At 45.4% G+C, this 22492-nt stretch overlaps 1 protein-coding gene across 1 annotated transcript; it reads left to right on the top strand.

The window, feature by feature from the left end:
• The first annotated feature begins 733 nt into the window (after positions 1–733).
• map3k4 (mitogen-activated protein kinase kinase kinase 4) lies at positions 734–22141 on the top strand. The gene is made up of 27 exons (XM_083988183.1): positions 734–1399; positions 7998–8188; positions 8291–9717; positions 11510–11770; positions 12184–12336; positions 12487–12644; positions 12816–12932; positions 13121–13220; positions 13383–13466; positions 13567–13836; positions 13924–14073; positions 14435–14596; positions 14796–14929; positions 16149–16227; positions 16325–16403; positions 17408–17501; positions 17788–17910; positions 19271–19371; positions 19474–19554; positions 19655–19846; positions 19935–20005; positions 20112–20228; positions 20320–20479; positions 20605–20727; positions 21017–21123; positions 21630–21809; positions 21914–22141. Exons 1-27 carry the CDS (start codon positions 1368–1370, stop codon positions 21932–21934), a joined length of 4767 nt encoding a protein of 1588 aa, XP_083844309.1. The 5' UTR covers positions 734–1367; the 3' UTR covers positions 21935–22141.
• The last annotated feature ends 351 nt before the right edge of the window (positions 22142–22492 follow it).

Below are 22492 nucleotides of genomic sequence, written 5' to 3' on the forward strand. Positions count from 1 at the left end.
GTTCACTTCATGCCTTGAGTCACACATGTATAGTTTCTCTATTGTTTCTTGCCATGTGAAAACTACAACAAACCATAGAATAAATAACATTAATTAGAAGTTGAGGCAGACAGCACAACACCATTTCCCATTATTTCAGGATGTCTGCTGATAAATCGAAAAGACACCATGCTTTTAATTGGTGCAGGAATAAGTGGAAAGTGGCAGATGAACCTATGTCAATATTCTGTTTCAGTGGCTGGGCGACTTGCAACATCAGCTCACTCCACAGATAATCACCTCATTCAGGATTCCTACATTACTCTGGTATTAGATTAATAACTTAAGAGCATTAAGTTAATTTTTGTATTATGCTCCCTGTATGTATGTAATAACATGATATTAGCAAGGTTGCACAACAAAGTGACAAAGCACTGTCACAGGTCCTACAGGGAGGAACACTTGTTGCAAGAAAGCACAATAGTCATAGGTTGTTTTGCATTCGATTGTCAAAATCAACTTGACTATCTTATCATTGTTTGTGCATCCCTAAATTAAATCAATTCAAATTACAATGTTGCTAAGTCATGTTAAAGTATAGACTTAATACATATAATTCAGAGTTGTAAAATTACATTCCAGACTGTCCCTAATGAGGCCCTTTGCCCCTAAAATTTGAGACAGTGCAAGTAAATTTTTCATCTACTTGCACATGTGCAACCAAGACTTGGTGAAACATGAAGGGGCGACTCAAAGAATATGAAATCTGTCATTTTAGGTGGCAGACCATGTGTCTGAGGATCATGAATGAAAAAGAAATGTGAATATTTGCTTTGCAAGTCAATTTACAGTGTGCGCCCCTAAATTTCCTGCTAACCATATGCTGCTGAAAATGCCAACTGCATCATCACGTCGTGTTATATTGGGCAACTGCAACACTGATGGCAAGGGGCCATGAACAACAACAACAAAGTTTTTCAAGAATAATATTTAATATCAACCACCCCCGGGTATTTAACTATTATGAGATTATTTTGTCACTGCATTGGCTTTATAAGTGTGATAAATCATGAGGACCGTGTGAAAACTTTATTCACGGTGGCTGCTCTTTGTGGGTAACAACACGCTGCACACAGTAAATGACCGCAGATGACCTATCCGGGTTGCCGTAGTAATGCAAGACTGTGGCACTCCTCCTCAATGAACGTTGGAAAGATGGCGACGGCATACGCACCAGCGAGAGTCAACTGTGCCGGCGGATAGAAAGTGCTCCAAAGAGACAAAAATCCGCCTCTCTTGCAAATATCTACCGGTGCAAACTCTGCGCGATATCGCCTAGACATGGTTTAGTCCATGCACGGCTAGAAACAAGAAGCCACTGCTTTGCTATGGAGCCTCCGGATCGTAACAAGCCCAGCAGGTATGCGAATTTGTTGAACAGACACTACACCATCAGGACCTCGCACTTGCCAAATAGGGAGCTGAACGTGACACTGCAGTCGGCTCTATGGCAGCGCTTGCGCATCCCTCGGAAATCGACTTCCTGTCAAATAGTGGTACGCGTGCAGTTACTAGTGCATTTTGCAACAACTGGAGTTGCAAACTTTTTCTTTTGGGGAGGCAGCGGCGGCGGCGGGGCTGGGGATGAGGGGGGGTCCAACAGTTTTTTAGACGCACTTTACTGCGGGTATTTTTCCCTCCCTGTGTGATTCTCGGTTCGCCAGAGAGAGAGAGAGAGGGAGAGCAAAAAATGTTGGCAAAATGTTGAGGTAACGCATTCAGCAGCAGTGAGCCGATGTAACAGGGAACAGGCTAGCTGACTGTTAGCCGCCGCTTGTCACTTTATTGTTCAGCCGCAAGTTCACCGACACACACTGGCGGTGCTGGGGTGAGTTCACTGTTGCAATGTGGGCTCGTTAGGAGAAACTTGGGGTGTGTGTTGTTGTTTATTTGAGGTTGCAAGAGCATGCATTTCACCCCCAAAACACCGAGGCACAAACTTCGCTGGTTGTAGCTAGCATTTCGCTCCACTGTTATTGTTAATCCTCTCTAGCAGCTAGACTTGGCGCTCCTGTTGTTGTTGTCCTCGACTCGCACGCCACTGCTGAATCATGTTTGTTGGGCTATTTGGTGTTAATTTAAATACTTTATTGCGTGTTTCCCTTTTCCTGGAGGTGTGCAACTTAGTTGGCAATCTGTTGCACGACATGGGTTTCACCGTGGTGACAAGGCTGCTGAAGGATACATGCCAGCAGCAATCTCCCAAGGGGGGGGGGGGGGGGGGGGTGCACACAAAGAGACAACCGTGAGATGTTTTTCCTCACATGTGCACATCTCTTAATCGAAATGCCGCAGTGTTTGCCCCTGACCGCCGGCGACAGACCCTCAGGAATCTGCTGTTGTGTCTTCCCCTCTCTCCCTCTCTTCTCGCTCCTCGCATGCAGTTGTTTGTCTGCAGAGCGGAGTGACTTTGAGGGTATTTATCACAGCGGATCAGCTCTGTCATCTGCGATAATCCTGCTTTTTGAGCTAGTAGCTTGATTTTTATTTTTTTTTCATCCCCCCGCCCCCTTCCCAGCAATGATTGAGCCACCAGCCAGTTGTTATTCACTTCACTTGCACACCCTTGGGGCCACTTTAGGTCCGAGGTGGGGGACGCAAACAGCTCACATGATTGCGGAATGCTGACTCTGTTAATGTACTTGCTGTCTCATAAAGATAAACACTGTGCTATTAAACATACTGTGACTGCAATCACACGTTGACATGAGTGCACTGTTGATGGGTGTACGTGCAGAGTTTGGGGTGAAAGGCAAAGTATGCAGTGTGTGGCCTAGTGTTGCTGTTTGTTGTTGAGTTGCCCTTTCTCTTGTACTGGGGATCAGAAACATGCAAAACCTGTACACAATAAGGCTTACATGACTGGTGTGGCAGTGTCTGCAGGGATACTGGAGCAATTCAGGCAGATGTGTAATTAAATTCAAAGGTCAGAATGAAATGAAAGGGTCACATGCAAAAACGAGTCATTTTCCTTTTTTTTTTTGCAACAAAGGCGTCTTATCGATTAAGCACTAAATGCGAGTTTAGTTCAAACCGACAGCTATTTTGAGAAGGAGTAGTTATGGGCTTGCGTGGCAATTGAAGGCTATCCCCATCGTTGCAACTAACAGAGGCCCTTTTGTCAATAATGTCTCATTTTCAAAGTCAGTCTGAAGACATTGTGGCTGACAAGCATTCCTGGGATTTCAGGATGTGGTGTAATGTGCACAGAGGATGGCGGCCTGGAGCCCCGGCGACGCTCATGGGGGGGGAGAACTCATTAATGCCTGCATTTGCCAGCAGCACAGGCTGTAGAATACAGATGGACCGTCCTCTAGCATTTCCGAACTGCATCCTGTCTCTGCCCACACCTGCTTTAGAGAAATGAATGCTGCATTGCTTTCACATTCTGTCGCTCTCCTCTGTTTATCTCCTTTTTTTTTTAACAATGGCATCTCTGTAACTACTGAAATGACTGCACTTGACGCGCTGCAGGGGTAAGATTGTGTCAGATGATAGTTAACAGAAAGGGAAAGGAAAGATGGGGCTGCAGAATAACTTGCTAATCGATTAGATTGGCATTTATGACACAGATGACTGCAATGTGGGGTGTTGTGTATGACTGTTGGCAGTTTCAGATTGAATGTGAAGGTGGAGCCGCCTGCTACCTGCAGTGCATTCATGCAAGTGGCATAAAAACATAAGGCATAGCATCGCTCTGGAGCCTGCTGTCTGCAGTGTCTACATTTAGATACATTCAGGTCATGTGACTTGTTGTGGTTAATGGCATGAGCCTCCACTGGTACAGTACGGCCTGTGTCTTAGACAGAGGATGTTCCCTGCTGTTGAATAAGGCCAGATAGTGAGCTTAGCAGCAAATGCAACTGCATTTTCTGCTTCTGTGTCAAAGTGTCTGTGTGTATGTTCAAGTGCATGCACAGTTAGTGTATGCTCTGCACAGTTGCATGTAGGAGAGGGCTGGGAAGTCCACTCCTGGCAGTGTCACACTGTTCCAGAGGAGGGTGTGGTCAAGTATGTCATGTTCATTGTTTCTGAATTCTGTCAGCCTACGGCAAAAACATGCGATCACTGCCAGTTTATCAGGGTGTTACAGCCGGTCAGACGTGCATGCTGAAATCTGGGCTGATGGCAAACAGGTTTTTATATTCTCAGGGCTTCTCCACGCTTCACCTTAGGGTGATATCACTGGGCAGCAGACACATCCGTTTTATGGGAGGTGGGATTCAAAATCTGGATATAGCCTACCGAGCATCAGCTATGTCAGCATGACCTAATTAATTGGAAAGTGTGCTGTGAGACCCCCCCCTCCCCTCCCCACCTCCCCCCTCCAGCCTCCATCTCCTCCTTTTCCTCTCTCTGAAAAAAATCCCCCATAGTTTGGACATTGTGAGCAAGTGTGCTCACCAACCAGCTGTGTGCTATTCAGCCGTGGGCCTCACGGGCCACGTGTCACGACCATACAATGGAGCGCCCCTTCCTGGTACAATGGTGTGGATGGTCGGTGTCAAAGGTCAGGGCCCCCCTGACTCTGGCAGCCCCTTGGTATCACTGCTTCAGTCGCTGTAGAGAAAAGAGTCCTGATTTTGTGCTGTTTATTATGCACTCAGTGTTTCTGCCCAGGGGCTCTAGCATTCCTCAGGCCTTTATTGGAGCCCCCAATGAGCCATCAGATGAGCCATTGAGAGCAGCCAGACACCATCTGCAGTGATAATTCACCCGGTGGCGGCCAGGCAAGGGACAGCTTGAGGACCACAGAGCATCTATGGTTAACTGCAGGGCACGCAGGCCACTAACTTTCTCTGGGCGGCCTGCGAGTAAAGGTTTAGCAGGGGGGGGAAAAAAGCAAGGAATTCAGAAGAGGAATTTGCACAAGCTTTTTACTGCAGCGGCACAATCTGTGCTTGAAGAGTCTCATGGCAACCAAACAAATAGCCGGCGATGGCGTCACTGGTTCCGCTGTCATTCCTGAGTGATTCAGTCATGCTGTTCTGCGCAAGGAAGCGTCTTTTTTGAACCGGTGACTAGGGCTGGGCGATATATCGATATAAAAAATATATCGATATATTTTTTAATGGGATATGGAATTTGACCATATCGCATATATCGATATAGTTCAAATTTGCGCTGTGATCCTTGCTCCATTCAGGCTGCTGATCTGGAGCTCCCTGCACTGCTCGCCGCGCTCCGCTCCGTCCCTCCTCTAACTATTTTATTCATGCTTCAGACCGCTGCTTCACCAGCTGACCGAGAGGAACGCACCGAGTCCACGTCGACCTCGTTGCCGTTAACGAGCCGAGCCGCGGCTCTAGAGGCTCAGTCAGCTGCTGTAGCACAGCTGTTAGCCGTTAGCTGTTATTAGCCGTTAGCACGTCGTCCCCTGCAGCAGCGTCAGAGCTCCAGACCTCTGTGAGCCGCGGTGCTTTCACCAGATTCAGCTCGTATGGTTCGCGTTTACCCCATGGATCTATGATAATATAATACATCCATGGTTTACACACGTTTGTTTTCACTCTGGTCCAAACCGTGGGTCCGTGAGTGTCACGTGACGTCTCCATGACGACTGACCGGAAAAGACGTGGGGCACGTCACGTGACTCCAGATTTAAAAAAAAAAATCTCTGAGAAATAACAGAGACACAAGGCAGTTGTTGTTTTTTAGTTTTTAGTGCAGACAATTGATAGTTTTTTTTTTATTTCAAGAGTGCCTTTCTATAAGACTCTGCTATAGCTGGTGTTTATGTTACAGAAATGTCTTAAATTATACATGATAATGACAATATTTTCAAATTTCCAGCCAACTTTTAACATTGGTCTTAGAAGAGGCCTTATGGAATCACGCCTTCTAAAATCCATTACTCCATTACTTTGATTTCAAAAAAGGTACTCTTGTCAGGCAGCATTTATGTTTATATTTTGTTATTTGAGCAACTGAACATTTATTCATGAACCAGATGAAGAAACCTGTTTATTATTTATTCATTTGATTTTGCAACTGTTCAGTGAAATAGCCGGTTTCAATTAAACTACCTGTGACTTGTCATATTTGGCTTTAACTTTGACTGAACATTTGCTCTCACTTTGCGGAAAAATATCGGGATATATATCGTATATCGATATTCAGACAAAATATATCGGGATATGACTTTTGGTCCATATCGCCCAGCCCTACCGGTGACCAGTGTCACTCCCTCTCACATGCATTTACTATTCCTGTCCTGCTCACTCATGCATGCTTTGGAATGTTTACTAATGCGCGCACAATCTGATCATACTTGTTAAGGACGCAGTCGGAGGTCGATGGCATTCCCATCTGCTGTTCTTTCCCTGAACGCAGTTTCCTGATAACCTGTGCCGAACATTGCATTTGCACTGCACACATTAGACTGTTGCAGTTGAAGCTAGAAAGCCTTATTGTGACACACAAGATTGCTTACTGTTCCCCTCTTGTGCCTGCATACTGAAAAGATCACTGTGGTGGTGTGCTGCTTCTGCAGAACAAGCCCATTCACAATTTCCAATACAATACACTCATAATGGCACCAGTGTTCTGTCACGCAAGCGTTATTCTGTAAAGGCTGCGGTGGTTAACACTGGTGTGCTGTTGACATTATTCCAGCACTGTGTTGCTGTCATGCAGCATTGATCTCAGCTTGAGTCTTCTCGCATTAAAAGTTGCAGGACTTGCAGCAGGTGTCTGTCTGTCTGCTTTGCATGTAATTCCACAGCTGATCCCAGGGGAGTGTGTGTGTGTGTGTGTGTGTGTGCAGATGGGCAATACAAGTCTGCACTCTCACTCTCTCTCTATGTGGCTCCCTGAAAAGCTTAAGCAAGTGATTTCCAGATTACCCCCCCCCCACACACACACACACAAACTCCCCCAGGGAAAGTGATACAGCCTTGTGCCCCTTTCAACTCCGTCTGCACACTCACTAACAGGCGCGTGTTGGGGAATGCCTTTCAGTCAGATGATGGATGGTGGGACACATGGCGACCAGCATATAGAACGCCCTTTTTCATGCCCCTCCTTTTTTTTTCCTCTTTTTGTTTCTGTTGGCGGGGGTCAGACCTTCCAACCTTTGTCTCTAATCCTATTAAAAAACCCTCAGAAAGGCATTAGGGAACAAAGCTGTGACAATGTAATCTAGAAAAGCGTGCTGCTTGCACTCTGCTTTTTTTTTTTACCCTCTCTTCCTTTTTTTTTCCCTGAAGGAAATGATTCAAGTGTCAACCGTGTTTCCTTTGATGCAACCTATTCTGCCGTGGACTTTACTTATTTGAAATTCTCAGTCCGGATGTGGTTAAGCCACCATGGTGTCCACATCTTTTTCTTTTTTATTTTGTGGCTCAAGGTTTACTCTAATCACATGAAAGCAATGCGCTGCTTTGCATTAGTAGCTGTATTTGCACATGGTGCAACAATTCTACGTGCACCGGCTGAGTGTGTGCTCAATGAAAACTGGACTTGTGCAGTATGGTTGATGACTTAGCAGACAGAGTTAATGAGGGTTACTATTTCTCCCTCTGGTTGAGCCATTATGTTTACCTAGACCGAGCGAGGGTGCCCACAGCTTATTATCCTGCGTCTGCACGGCTGTGGTCATGCACAGAGCATCGCTGCTGTACATTTGGGAGGCAGCCAGTCAGGCTCCAGAGGACAGACAACTCACCAGTCTGCTGGACGTAGCAGCAGACATTCAGTCTGGTTGCAGTTTAGCGACCTGTTTGCTGAGGCATTAGAGGAAGGTTTTGCTGCACTCTGTGTTTTGGGTACAAACACGAGCACTCTGTGACCTTCTGCATGCTTCTTCTCTTGCATTTCCGTGAGATATGACTGAAACAGTTTTCTAATGCCATTGATGTGGTTACCTTCACTTTCTTGCAGCTGTGGTTGTTCTAAAAACACGAATCGAGCCCACCTTGCTAGTTTGTTTCATTCTGTTTTCCTGTCAATGTTTGCAGGCAGGCACGGCCAGTGGAAAATGCATCCCAGCAGAAGTTGGAGGTGGATGAATCCTATGACTCTCCCAGTGAGGAAGAGGAAGCTCTGTACGGCACATCACCTCCTTATACGCCCCGTCAGATGAAACGCATGTCTGGCAAACATCAAAGGAACAGCCAGGCAAAGAGCGCCGGTCGGTCTCCCAACAAGGGTGAGTTCCCAAATCGATTCAATTGGAATTTTTAAGATGTCACACATGCAGTTTTACACACTTTGCACTGACCAGGATACATTTTGTGTCTCTCCACCACAGTGGATCTTAGCCCGTCTGTTCTGAGAGAGAGTCCCAGGCCTGCGGAGCCGCCGGAGGAGCACAGCTACAAGCAGGGGAAGAAGCAGAGGGCCACGCTGCGCTCCACCGAGAGAGACCACAAGAAGACGTTCGAAGGCTCCTTCATGCTGGACCCACTCTCCAAGTCGAGCCCTTTCGGTTCCCTCAGCATGGATCCCAGGAAGCATTACTTGAGCTTGGGCTGCAGCAGCGGCAAACTTCCCGTCTCTATGCCCCACATTGGCCGGCCCCACCGCCAGACCTCCAGGACAGACTGCCCGGCCGACCGCCTCAAGTTCTTTGAAACTCTGCGGCTGCTGCTCAAACTCACGTCTATGTCCTCCAAGAGGAAGGAGAAAGAGCAGCGAGGCCTGGAGAACATGGCCTTCATGGGCCACAACAACGAGGTCATATGGCTGGAGCTGCAGGCGTGGCACGCGCGGCGCTCCACCGGCGATCAAGACCTTTTTCTTTTCACCGCCCGCCAGGCCATCCCCGACATCATCAACGAGGTGCTGCACTTTAAGGTCAACTACGACAGCTTGAGAGGGGCCCAGTGTTCAGGGTACGAGAACATCCCAGATCTACTCAGCGGCGAAGAGAGGGAAGCCACCGTAGCAGAGACCAACCACTGTGGAGTCGATCCCTGGGGCTTCAGCGCCTGCCCCTCTACTGAGATGAACGCAGCGGAGCCTCTGGGCTCTGGCGCCGGCTGCAGGGAACACCTTCAGCGCCAGCGGCTGGCGTTTGAGCAGGTCAAGCGGGTTATTGAGCTGCTGGAGTCTGTGGAAGCTCTGTACCCCTCTTTGCAGGCCCTGCAGAAGGACTACGAAAAGTACGCAGCACGGGACTTCCAGGGCAGGGTGCAGGCGCTCTGTCTGTGGCTCAACATCACCCAGGACCTCAACCAGAAGCTGCGCGTCATGGCGACCGTGCTGGGCCTCCACGACCTATCGCGTATCGGGTGGCCCGTCTTTGAGATCCCCTCGCCGCGCTGCTCTCGCGGCAATGAAGAGGAGGAGAACGAAAAGGATGAGGAGAATGACTCAACAGCCACTTTTACAGCTGAAAGCGAAGGGGAGGACAGGGATGCTGAGGAGGAGGAGGAGGAGGAGGAGGGGGAGGAGGGGGGATTCGGACACGTAGCAGATGGAGAGTTGTCTCCGCAACTGACGCCTAAATTTTCCCGATTGTTGTCAGGAGACGAGTTTCTCCCGACCGCTATTGTGAGTGCAGAAGCAATGGCGGGAGGAGGAGTGTTCTGCCCCACAGCCATCTACAGACCATTTGTGGATAAAGCTCTGAAACAGATGGGACTGCGTAAACTGATCCTCAGACTGCACAAACTGATGGACCGCTCTCTCCAGCGGTCTAGAGCAGCGCTGCTCCGCCACACTCCTGCACTGGAGGTGAGAGAATAACACCTGCAGTCTTCTGCACATCTCACTGATAATAAGCATTTCATCCTAAACTAAACGATACTGAATTAAACAGAACTTTATAGATTTATTAGGGTTAGAAAAACATGTCTTCGTAAAGTGTAGTTTCACCTTGAGCCTGAAACAGCTTCTTTGAGTTTTAGACAACATGACCGGCGTCTCAACACAAACATTTAGTGAGACATTGTGCTGTGTACGAAGGCATCTGCAAGTATTACACTGTTAAGCACCTGATTTTGATTTAGTATTTTGAGGAGAATACCCATTGGTTACGTTTTAGTCAAATTTTATTCATTTAATCAGTGTTAGTCAATGAAGTGTTGGTCAGCGACATGTTGTCTCATTTTTGGCAAACATTTTCAATTACTATGTCTTCTAAGCATTTTGAAGCTCCAGCTGTCACCGTCTTTGTGCACAGCATATTACAACACATCACACGTTACCATGGTTACAGGTGTCTCGCTTAAGGTGTCACCCTGCTCTGCAGTAATACATGCTGTTTGCACAGAGCAGCCTACTAATGCTATAGTCCAGTACAATTGTTCCTGTTAACCGAGCATTATGGCAGCCACCTGTACTGTTACCTGCAGAGCAGTGAGCCATTCACAGGCTGGACCCATTCACTCCTTCACTGAAATACTTCTCACAGTCTGGATTTGGTTTGAGAGGAGATATCACACCGGAAAAGATCAATACTGTGATCTTGTTCAGTGATTTATCTTCAGAAGGTGATGGTTGCATCGCCATATTTCTTTATAAATGTTGGTATGCTGCCGGCACCTTTTTGTGGTTTGGCTCAGCTGTTTTGATGCTGCTGTTTGTCTAAATCTTTTTTCAGTGAATTTATCTCATAAACCGGTTTCTTCCAAGAACAGGAAAGTTCTTGGAAGAACTTTGCATGGTGTTTCTTATCAAAAACAGGTTTGTTATCAAATGTGTTTTCACATTCAAAGAGTTCCCTGTGGTGTTGTGGTGCAGAACAAGAAACATAGGTAGAAAAGATATAAAGATGGATAAAGCAAGTCAGAGCGTAATTTATTCAAAGGGACAAGTTGCTAAGTTATCCTCTAACATTTGATGCTTATAGGCAGTGAATAGAAATGTATCTGAAGATATAGTTGCGCTCCCTCAGACGGTGGATGCTATTATACATTTTTTATCATAGATCTGTTTTTCAGAGATAACGTTGATTTACGCTGCTGTCTAGTTTTCTTTGCAAATGTTAGTAATTTAACTCAACACTTGAGGAAACAGCAGTCGGAGGTGTTCTCACAGATAGGAGCTTACAAGAAGTCTGAGCCCAGGCTGTAAACAAGAGCGGATGTGTTGACACAGTGAGAAAGCTACAGAAAGAAATAAAGAGCAGCAATAAAGAAAAGAGGATTGTTTTTGACTCGACTACAGTGGATAATGAGCAATGAGCTCATCTGGGTGTCGGAGAAAATGAGCCGTGACAATTCAGCACAGCATATTCAGGAAGTTCAGACATCGTTCTCCTCCTCCGAATGTACAACAAGGAATGTGAAAACTTCTTGGATTGTTGATGTGATTATGGAGGGAAGGAGGAGACACAACTTGCTGTATAATGTTGATAACAGGGGGATTGTCTTTCCAAAATTCAGGATCAGGTCGACGATGGTAATGTAAATGCAATGAAACACAGTTTGAATAAGATTTAGTAAAAACAAAAAACAATGTTGAATTTATTCCAAAGCCAGTTGTCTGTGACTGTAACGCACCTGGACATGTCTCCTACCTGCAGTTCGCAGACTTCCCAGACCCCATGCTTTACAGTGACTACCTGCCAGAGCTGTCGCGTCACGTGTCCTGCAGCGGTCCGGCGGACCCCGAGCTCGGAGCCGACCAAGTGTCCTGGGAGGATTTGTTGGACATGGACCTCCCGTCCTTCCGGCCGGCGTTCCTCGTGCTGTGCAGAGTCCTTCTCAACGTCATTCACGAATGCCTTAAACTGCGACTTGAACAGAGGCCGGCCGGAGAGCCCTCGCTGCTCAGCATCAAACAGGCAAGCAGCTGCTGCAGCTCTCAGCTTTACTGACTCTCCTCTACACACACACACGCTGCCACTCATGCTGAATGACTGAACTCTTTTTACATCTCATTAACATACAGTGTCTCTCAGTTTGTTTGCGGTCCTATATAAAGAAACCAGTTGTGTGGTAATATCTGCCAGATCCAACAGACTGTATTATGCATGTGCACTTTCTATATGGACACAGACTGGGCCGGGAGATTTACTCCTTCAGTTTGAATTGATTTTCTGTTGCCACTTGCCCAAGCCTCTTAGAGAGCTGCGTAACTCCTCTGTATTGATTATTGAACAAATGATTAAGTTTAGTTAAAAGTGTACTAAACGTCTTAAAGATAGGCAACAGTTTTGTCTTATGTGAAGGCTTATCTGTTTATTGTGCTCTGCAGTTGGTGCGCGAGTGTAAGGAGGTTCTTAAAGGCGGCCTTCTGATGAAGCAGTATTATCAGTTCATGCTGCGCGGCGTGGTGACTGACGCTCAGGGCTTGCAGACAAATGCCAATATCGATGAGTTTGAGGAGGACCTCCACAAGATGCTGGTGGTAAGACTCCTAATCTCCTCCTCCTCTCCTCTACGCTACGTTAATGTTTTAAAGTATGTTTATGAGTGTATAACCGTTGTCAAGAAAGGCCTTGTGAATTTATTCATTATTGAGATGTGACAAATGTAACATCTGTCCCCGTTTTGGTAGGTCTACTTTGACTACATGCACAGTTGGATCCAGATGTTGCAACAGCTGCCTCAGGCCTCTCACAGCTTAAAGAACCTGTTGGAGGAGGAGTGGCACTTCACCAAGGTCATCACTCCTTACATCCGCGGAGGAGAGGCCCAGTCAGGGAAGCTTTTCTGGTGAGTGGCTCTGCGGTTCATCTAATGCGTGGCAGTTTAAAAGTAAAGTTTTTAACTCCTGTCACAGTAATGTCACCTACATGGAACCAAAGTGACATAAAACCTTTTTAGCGTAAGTTAAGAGTTTATGAATCATTTATACAAGACTGAGGACTGTTTTGCTCTCGGCAGTGACATTGCTGGGATGCTGCTCAAATCCACTGGAGAGTTCCTTGATACCGGCTTGCAAAAAAGTGACAATGAATTCTGGGAAAGTGCCGACGATAGCACAGCCTCGGATGAGATCAGGTAAGTCAGTATTTCCAACACAGAACTGCTGAGATGCATGAATAATAACAATGCAATACAATGTAAAATAAAAAAGTAAAATAAACTACATCAAAACATAAAAATAAAATCAGTTTTTTAAGTCACTCTCCTGATTTTTTTTGTCCCAGTGGAGTTGTGTTAAACCTTGAACCCTTTGACTCCTCCAGGCGGTCAGTCATTGAGACCAGTCGGTCACTTAAAGAGCTGTTCCACGAGGCCAGGGAGCGAGCGTCCAAGGCTCTGGGCTTTGCCAAAATGCTTCGCAAGGTGAGAGCAGCAGCAGCAGCAGCGAAGGGTTTTCCCTCCCCTGAAACAGAAAGCCACAACAGCACAGACTTTGCAGTTTAGCTGTGACCCTGTTTTCTCAGCTCACTGAAGAACTGGGACTGTGTGTTCTGACACACACTTTGTTTGCTTCCCCCTCTGCAGGACTTGGAAGTCGCTGCAGATTTCAGTATCACTAATGGGGTGACTTGTCTTCTGGAGGCACTTAAAAAGAGAAACTATGTCAAGGTGTGTTTGCACTTCTTTTAATTTTGCACATTTCCGATCGCTCCTTTCCATCCTGAGGTCATTCCTGTACTATTTAACCACTTCCTCCTCTTCTATCCAGGTTCAGATTCTCGGCTTGGAAGAGCTGCAAGTTTTTGTCCCCTGTGGTTTGATGGAACAGCGGCCCCTCATCCTACAGCTTCTCAACGCAGCCGCGGGGAAAGACTGCTCCAAAGAGCCCGAGGAAATGACCGATGACGAGGCCTACCTGCTCATGAGTAAACACAGAGCCGGCGACTCCAGTCCTGACTCTGACTGGGCTCAGTGGGGCGGAGAGCAGCTCAAACTGGTCCCCCAGATGGAAACTGTTGACACTTTAAGGGCCATGAAGGTAGGCGTAGGTGTGTGTGAGTCTATTTATGTGCATGTGTGTGTGTCCATCGTTCACAAGCCTTACGCTGGTCTAATGTGCTCTCAGGTGGAGAACATGCTGTTGATAGTGATGCACTCAGCTCACCTGGTGGCCCAGCGAAAGGCCTTCCAGCAGTCCATGGAGGATGTGCTCACCCTCAGCCGAGAGCAAACATCTAGCCAGCCTCTCATCGCCGGCGCTCTGGAGGAGCTGAAGGTACCCTCATTTGCATAACCACACACTATAATTTTGAACCTGTTTAAACACTGGTTTAGTTTCTGTTGCTGTAAAAAAAACAAAAAAAAAACAGGTTCACATTTGTGCCCTAATTTCAAACCTGTTTTTTCCACCACAACTGCAATAATAATTTACCCTGAATGTCTGCCCCATTAACATCACCTGGAAAAATACTAGTCTGGGCCACTACTAGATTTTTCTAAAGAGGAAGTCACTAAACTTCTAACAGGACAAATCCTGTATGGGTCCAGTTTTGCTCATTGCTGTGATTTGAAGCCTGTTTATGAAAATAATAAAGTTCTTCTCTTTCCTCTCCCTATCCTTGTCTCTCCTACTACAGGATGAGGCACTACAGCTATGCATTAAGATCAGCACCGCCATTGACCGAGTGGAGTTCATGTTCACCTCAGAGTTCGAGGCGGAGGTGGAGGAGTCTGAGTCAGCCACTCTGCATCAGTACTACAGGGAGGCAATGATACAGGGCTACAATTTTGCCTTTGAGGTAAGAGATTGTAGAGGCGTGAACTGTTACAAAGTATGTTTATAGGGAAACACATGCTTCCTCTCTTTGACTCATGATTTTTCCTGGTCAGAGCGTGTGACCTAACAAGTCAATTTCCTCTTCACCAGCATTTAGGTTTCAATTGAAGTTGAAATACTTGATTTATACTTTGCTGTTTTGTTTTTTTTGTTATTCACAGTACCACAAGGAGGTGGTGCGCCTGATGTCAGGAGAGTTCAGGCAGAGGATTGGGGAGCGCTACATTGCGTTTGCCCGCAAATGGATGACCTATGTCCTCACCAAATGTGAGAGCGGCAGGGGCACCAAGCCCAGGTACGGCCAGACCCTCGAGTTTATCCTGCCAGTGTGATTGCGTTCATTATGCCTTCTACTTTTTTAACAGACACAAGGAAATTACCTTGGCATGTTTCGACTAGCGAGCAGTCTTCCTCAGAAGTCAGCTGATGGCTGTGACGTGTTGTTGGTCTTATCAGCTGATGTTACCAGGCGCGGCCGACCTGTCAGATCTGTCAGATCTGTCAGATCCAGAAATAGATAACGCTACATAGTATCCTGCCAGTGCAATTAGTCTTGGATAGATAAATAAATAGATAATGTTCCCATCACCTTTAACAAACAATAGATTGATAAAACCTTTTATTCTTAATAGTTAATAGTAGTTAAAGAGGTTGTGTTTTTGTGATTAAATTCTTAATTTGCCCTGCTGTCTAACTAATCACTGTAAAACCAGATATATTCAGCTCATGTGTGAGAGCCACAGTCTTAATTGAAATACATTTATTGTAGCTGTTTGTCAAAAGCTTCAGCTGCCATGGCAACATTGTAATCTGATGATGGTGTGAAACCTCTAGGTTATTTGATGGAACACACTGTAATTGCAGTATGAGCATAATGGAGGAATCTCTGAAAGTATTTAGAGGAATTTGCAAAAAATGTAGCACTGATCACATGTCTGTCGTTGTATTTGGATGATTTAAAACTGTGCCACTGGAGTACGTCCTGTTCCTACAGCAGAAAACACAAGGCACATGTCCTCAAGGATAAAGATGCTAAAATCTGCCATTTAACACATTTGTTCATCAACTGTAAAGTTTAGGTTACCGCAGTGATTTTCAGAAAGGTGCTGATGCACATGTAGTGGGCGGCCGTGGCTCAGGAGGTAAAGCGTGTCGTTCCCTAACCGGAAGGTCGGAGGTTTGATTCTAGGCTCTTCCAGTCAGCATGTCGCAGTGTCCTTGGGCAAGACACTGAACCCAAACTTACCCCCCAATGTGTGCATTGGCTGTGTGAATTGTTAGCTTTCCCGCACTGTATGAATGGGTGTGTGTGAAAGGGTGAAAGTGACCTACAGTGTAAAGCGCTTTGAGTGGTCCGAGAGACTAGAAAAGTGCGATATAAGTGCACGTCCGTTTACCATTACATGTAATTTTATCCTGTTAAAGGACAAATGCAAGCAAACGGAGGGAGTAAAGTAAACAGTAGCCAAAGGTGTTGAGACAGTGACTGACTGACTGACATGTTGCACTTGCAGGTGGGCGACTCAGGGTTTTGATTTTCTTCAGGCCATTGAACCTGCCTTCATATCGGCATTACCGGAGGATGACTTCCTGGTAACGTTGTGTTTTCTCCCCTTTTTATTGTCTTCTGGGAATTCACCCAAGCATACCTGGAATATGATGTATTTATCACCTGTTGATGTCTCTGCAGAATTTACAATCTTTGATGAATGAATGTATCGGACACGTGATTGGAAAACCTCACAGCCCAGTCACCGGCCTTTACATAGGTAAGATGCTCTCGTTTGATACAAAGTGTCAGCGACTTGTGTGTCTGGAGTTCATGATCTGTTTTCTGTGTTTACATTCTGTTGGGAGTTTATAACCTGAGTGTCACGGGGATGGGCTGTTACACAAAGCAGACACAGCGGCAAAGAAACAGTCCAGTTCCTGTAGAATAGCAAAGAATTATTTGTTTGTCTTGGAGTGTTGTTAGTTTGACTGACCCCTCTGGTTACACAGACTTATTTGAGTAACACCACGCTGCTGCTCTGTGGTTGCCAGTAAAAAAAAAAACTGCGGTGGTTCTGGGAAAAAGGGAAAGTGTGAAGTGGGGTGTTGCTGAAAAAAGAGCATGTTTGCTCCACAAACATTTTCCGATTTAAAAAAAGAAGATTAAACAATGTCTTTCGAACCACGCTGACTGCAGACTGTCAAACAAACTTGTGTCTGCCCATTGATGCAACACAAAAGTTGTTTTTATTGAAAAATAATGCTACAAAAATGACCACCGCAACCCAGCCAGCATTATTTCTTGAATGTGCAAACCAAGATACAGAGACGATACACTGGCAGCATCACACAACAAGATGGTGCAGCTGGTGTGTCTTTGTCGGCACATTACAGTGGCTTTCATCTTATTGCGTAATGACCCAACCGCTGGATGTATGTGGTTGGTAAAATGTGGCCGGTATATAGCCACATAAAGGAGCTATTTCTGTGCAGTTTGTTCATTCTGCATTCTGAGAATTGAATATTTAATGTTATACAAACATAAGACTTTAGATTTTAGATCCTTTGTGTTGTGCATTTCTATTTCCTTTCTCCCTCCCTCCCTCCTCCTATGTGAAGTATTTTGCAATTAAAAATATACATATAGTATGTATACTATGCATGTCACTGTAGCAAGCTAAGTCTATAGCTAGGAGTTCCACTGCATCAATACGTAGTCTGTTAAAGGTTTGCCTTGGTGGGTGATGTGACTAAATTAAGCTCTGTGTGTTTTTCTTTTCAGCTCCCAGGAATAGTCCACGTCCTGTGAAGTTTCCTCGCTGCCATAGTGACCCACCAAACCCAAATCTGTTCATCCCTAATGCTGAGGGCTTCAGGTATGTGATGACAGTTGAATTTTATTAGTAGGTCTTTCCTGCATGGCTCATTTTCCTTGCTCTTATGCTCTGTAGTTGTTGAGCTGGTGTGTTGTGTGATGCTTCGTGTAAAGTGGTCATTTTATCGTTCTTTCTTTTTTTTTTGATCATCATGTCTGAGTGTGAGAGTATGTGTCCGTCAACCAGCCTCCCAGTCCCACGCACAAACATATATGCATACATATCCCATGCCAAGCCACCTCACCTCCCACGGCGGAGCTCCTCAGTTTGTTTTTTCACCACACAGCTCTCGAAGTCTCCCCTGCGATCTCCGGAACCAGCTGTTCCCCAACGGCCCTCGCCCCGTCCCTCAGGGCGCGGGGGAACACAGCCACACCAAAGCACCAAGCAGCAACCCCAGTGACGTCAGGTAGCCTTGCCCCCAAGTCACCTGGTAGAAACTGTTGTCAAAGCACAGCCCCAGACACACACACACAAAAAAGAACCGAAAACTGCCACTGATTATCATTAAGCTTTGGTTCGTGTTCAATGATTTAAAATTTAATTTTGTTCTGATTTGGAGACATCAGCTGAGGACAGAGAAAGCCTTAACAGTGAATTTCAAACCATGGGAAGAATGAAACCTTTCTGTTTCCAGAGCGATATCATTTAGATTTAAATGTTTTTTCTTCTATTACTTGTAGATTGATTTAAAAGCTTTGCAAATAGCAGATTTCCTGCTTTTAGCCTTCTGATTGTATCTATATGAACAATGAATGCTGAGGGTTAAGAGAGATATTGAATTAACTTCTATAATCACAAAATCAGCCTGCCATCCGTCGTTAATTGATCATTTCCAGGCTCCACACTGGCACAGACCATAGTCCTAAAGTTTTAGTTTGGACCTTTGGCCAACATGAACCATTTTATCTAGTAGTATAATGAAATTAATTTGATTTATCACTTTAATAATTGCATTTTCTGCATTTATTCTGCATTTACAGCAACAATTAACACTAATTGATTATATGCATGGAACTGATGTTGACTGCTAAACACTAAGCATCAATTGAAGTGAGTGAAGTGATAGTGGAGTCTTGAAATGCCTCACATATTGTCACCAAGTTAGAAAAAAATGGCCTCACACAAGTCCTGTTCAGGAGGTTGTGAATGGTGTGAAAATGGAGGAAACGAGAAAACGCACTACCTCATTGACAGAGTGGGCTCTGATATTCTGCTTTTTAGTGCTATTAACACCAGTTTTGCTTCGATGCTGGGTCTTTACTGCATTGAGATTTCCTTGTGCATCTATGTGTGCTTTTGAAATCAGAACATGCACTCTAGAGATCTAACCTTGAGGTGTGAATGGCTCTGATGCATGCTTAACTGTTAATGGGTGTCAGGAGGCTTCTTTGTTTCTCAGGAGAAGGTCAGACAATTTTGGGACTTTGTTTTATATTTTTTGAAAACCTAATTTTGGCATTTCAGATGGTGAAGGTAAAGACAATGTTATAATCTCCAACCCATTGCAAATGTAAAGACGTTTTAAGGAAACAGTGACCTCCACTGTTTTTGCACAGCTTTAACAGGAAGGAACCTCTCAGTGTATGAAACTGTATGGAGAACAGAGCAGAAAAACAAAGTGCAGTCTTGGCAGATGAGTCTTTCCTCTGTGCTGATTTTTAATTTGGCCATGGACAGAAGAAAAAAAAAAATCCAGACTGCATTATACTAGTCTGAGGTTCTTGTCTGGACCTCAGTGTGCATCATCCTCTTCCACGTCCTTGCAGGGGATCCAGTTACCATGAGAATGACCGTCTGTCGTCAGTCGCTGCAGAGTTGCATTTCAAATCCCTGAGCCGCCACTCCAGCCCCACAGAGGACAGAGAAGGTGGGTGCACTCACTGTGCTCATCAGGTTTGGTTTAATTCACATAGTGGATGTTAATCTGCCTGATGAGGTGAAAAACTCCCTGCGATTCCTCTCTCCACAGAACCCTCCTACCCGAAGGGAGATCCCAACAGCACTGCACGGCGAAGTTGGGAGCTCCGCACCTTCATCAACCAGTCCAAGGGTGAGATTACCGACCGACCGACTGACTGAGGCCTGTTGGACACCCTGCTCCATACAGTTCAGTTGTAACTAATCCCCTCCCGCCCCCTTCTCTCTATTAGACACAGCGGCACGACAAAGCCCCATGGAGGCCGTCCGTCGCTCCATTCGCAAGTTCGAGGATAAACACTACGCCACGATGAAGCAGCGCAACATCATCGGACAAGTGTGTCACACGCCCAAGTCCTACGACAACGTCATGCAAGTCGGACTCAGGAAAGTGACCTTCAAGTGGCAGAGGGGCAACAAGATAGGTGCGGCTTCTTTCTTACTGCATTTATTATAATATCCGTTATTGAGCACACCAACAGGCAGTGATGTTGTGTTTGTGTGTGAAAACAGGTGAAGGCCAGTATGGGAAGGTGTACACCTGCATCAATGTTGACACTGGAGAACTAATGGCCATGAAGGAGGTATGTACTCTAGCAAGAATAATCCAGTAGTTTTAAAAAATAATAAGAAATGAACACTATTATAATAATAATGTATAATAATAATAATAATACATTTGTCCACCAGATCCGATTCCAGCCGAATGATCACAAAACAATCAAAGAGACTGCAGATGAACTGAAAATATTTGAAGGCATTAAACATCCAAACCTGGTGCGATACTTTGGAGTCGAGCTCCATCGGGTAAGAGGCGTCCGTTCATGTCGGCCCAGGCATCGCACGCTGCTGCTCGCCGAAGCGCTTTGCCGTAAACTTTTCATGTGCTCGCTCACAGGAGGAGATGTACATCTTCATGGAGTACTGTGACGAGGGCACCCTGGAGGAGGTGTCCAGACTGGGGCTGCAGGAGCACGTCATCCGGCTCTACAGTAAACAGATCACCACAGCCATCAACGTCCTCCACGAACACGGCATTGTCCACCGCGATATCAAGGGTCAGTCTCATTCGCTCTTTTTTTTTCTTTTTCTTTTATGTTTTGTTTGTTTTCCTTTCATGAAGCACAGGACATTTTTTTGAACACACTCCCGTTCTTCCCATTGTTGATTCCGTCTGTATCAGGAGCCAACATCTTCCTGACGTCGTCTGGTCTCATTAAACTGGGAGACTTTGGGTGCTCGGTCAAGCTGAGGAACAATACTCACACCATGCCCGGAGAGGTGAACAGCACTCTGGGAACAGCAGGTAAAAGCTTCTGACTTGTGTTGCAAGTAGCCAGCAGGGGGCGCTTTATAACCCTTTTTTTCAATGGATATCTGCTGTTTATAATAGGTATAATATGAATATAGAGATATTCTATGATGTACTCTTCAAATCTTAGTTTTTTATATATGTTTGTACTGGTTATGATGAAAGCACTGCAAATTTCCCATTAGTATGTCATTCCAGTGCAATACTGTGTCATTTCAATAAATTACTGCTTAGTTACTGCTAGTTTTTAAACTGTTTGTTGTTTTGTCATATTTCTCATCAGCATACATGGCTCCAGAAGTCATCACCAGAGCAAAGGGTGAAGGTCACGGTCGAGCAGCGGACATCTGGAGTTTGGGCTGCGTCCTCATTGAGATGGTGACAGGAAAGGTGAGCACTTTCTGTTTTTCTGTTTCACACACGCTTCTAGGCATGATGTCATTTGGTGTTGTCTTTCTTTGTGCTGTCACAGAGGAAAAGACAGATACTTGTAGCCTTCTTGTTATTATTGTAAACAAGGGACCCACTGTAGAGCAGCTGTAGCTCCAGCATGCATATTTAATGTTTCAGTTCAGTTAAAATATTAATGTGACATATTTACACATTTATGCTCATACATTTTTGAGGTTCTTTGTGTGACATGCTGATTCATTCTTATTATAGATTCAATAGACGTGACAACAAACTGCTGTGTGAGACTGAGTAAAGGCTGTGGAGTCAGAGTTGCGACAGCAAGTCTGCTATTCTTGAGTTATTTAAAAGAGATCTAAACCTAAAGCTCATTAAGTCAAATTTGTCATTTCAATGCAAACAAGACCTTACCACTTCAAGCTACAGGAAAAGTGGAACCACAAGCAGGAAATGACTAATTTTCTAACTTTGATCTACATCTGCAGAGACCCTGGCATGAGTACGAGCACAACTTCCAGATCATGTACAAAGTGGGCATGGGCCATAAACCCCCCATCCCAGAGAAGCTGAGCACAGAGGGGAAGGACTACCTTGGTCACTGTCTGGAGAGTGAACCCAAACGCCGCTGGACCGCTAGCATGCTGCTGGACCACCCGTTTGTCAAGGTGAGATAAAAAAAAATTAAAAAAATCTTATCGTCACGACTGAACTGTCAGGACTCATCTGAGCACTATGTTACTTGACAGCTACCGTTTCTTGTCCATTTCAGGTCTGTACAGATGAAGAGTGAAAGGAAACCTCCTCTGTGGCTTTCAAGTTTACAAATTAAAGCACTACTGTACATGCTGTTGGCAAAAAGAAAATGGAACTGTGGATGCGGAGAAGTGGAAGTTATGGCTGAAGGCACATGGAGTTAAACTGAGGAACTAATACAGTATCATTTCAGAGGACAACTGGACCTATGGAGTATAGGGTTGTCGTGTCTTTATGTACCCATGGACTGGGGGGGAGGAGTGGGAGGGGTTGGGTGGGGTGGGGACTGTACATACTGTAAGAATAGGATTGGCTTTAATTCTTGTATAAACAATATTGTAAAGTTAAAGTTAACTATTGCCACATTCGTTCTTCTCACTGGTGAAGAGACCTCTGAAAAGGCATCGAGGAATACTTATGTTTTTTTTCTTCTTTTAAACAAATGGGTGGGGCGGGGTGGGACAAAAATCTATGGCACTTTTAAACTGTTTACCCATGGGGGCAGTTGAGTAGAGGAGGGAGGGATCTTATTTCAGTTGCCGTTTGAGGCACACAAAGATGCGGTAAACCTCACGTAATGGAAGGAGACGTTATG

Source organism: Trachurus trachurus (assembly GCF_905171665.1).
Source record: "Trachurus trachurus genome assembly, chromosome: 15".
Classification (NCBI taxonomy): Eukaryota; Metazoa; Chordata; class Actinopteri; order Carangiformes; family Carangidae; genus Trachurus; species Trachurus trachurus.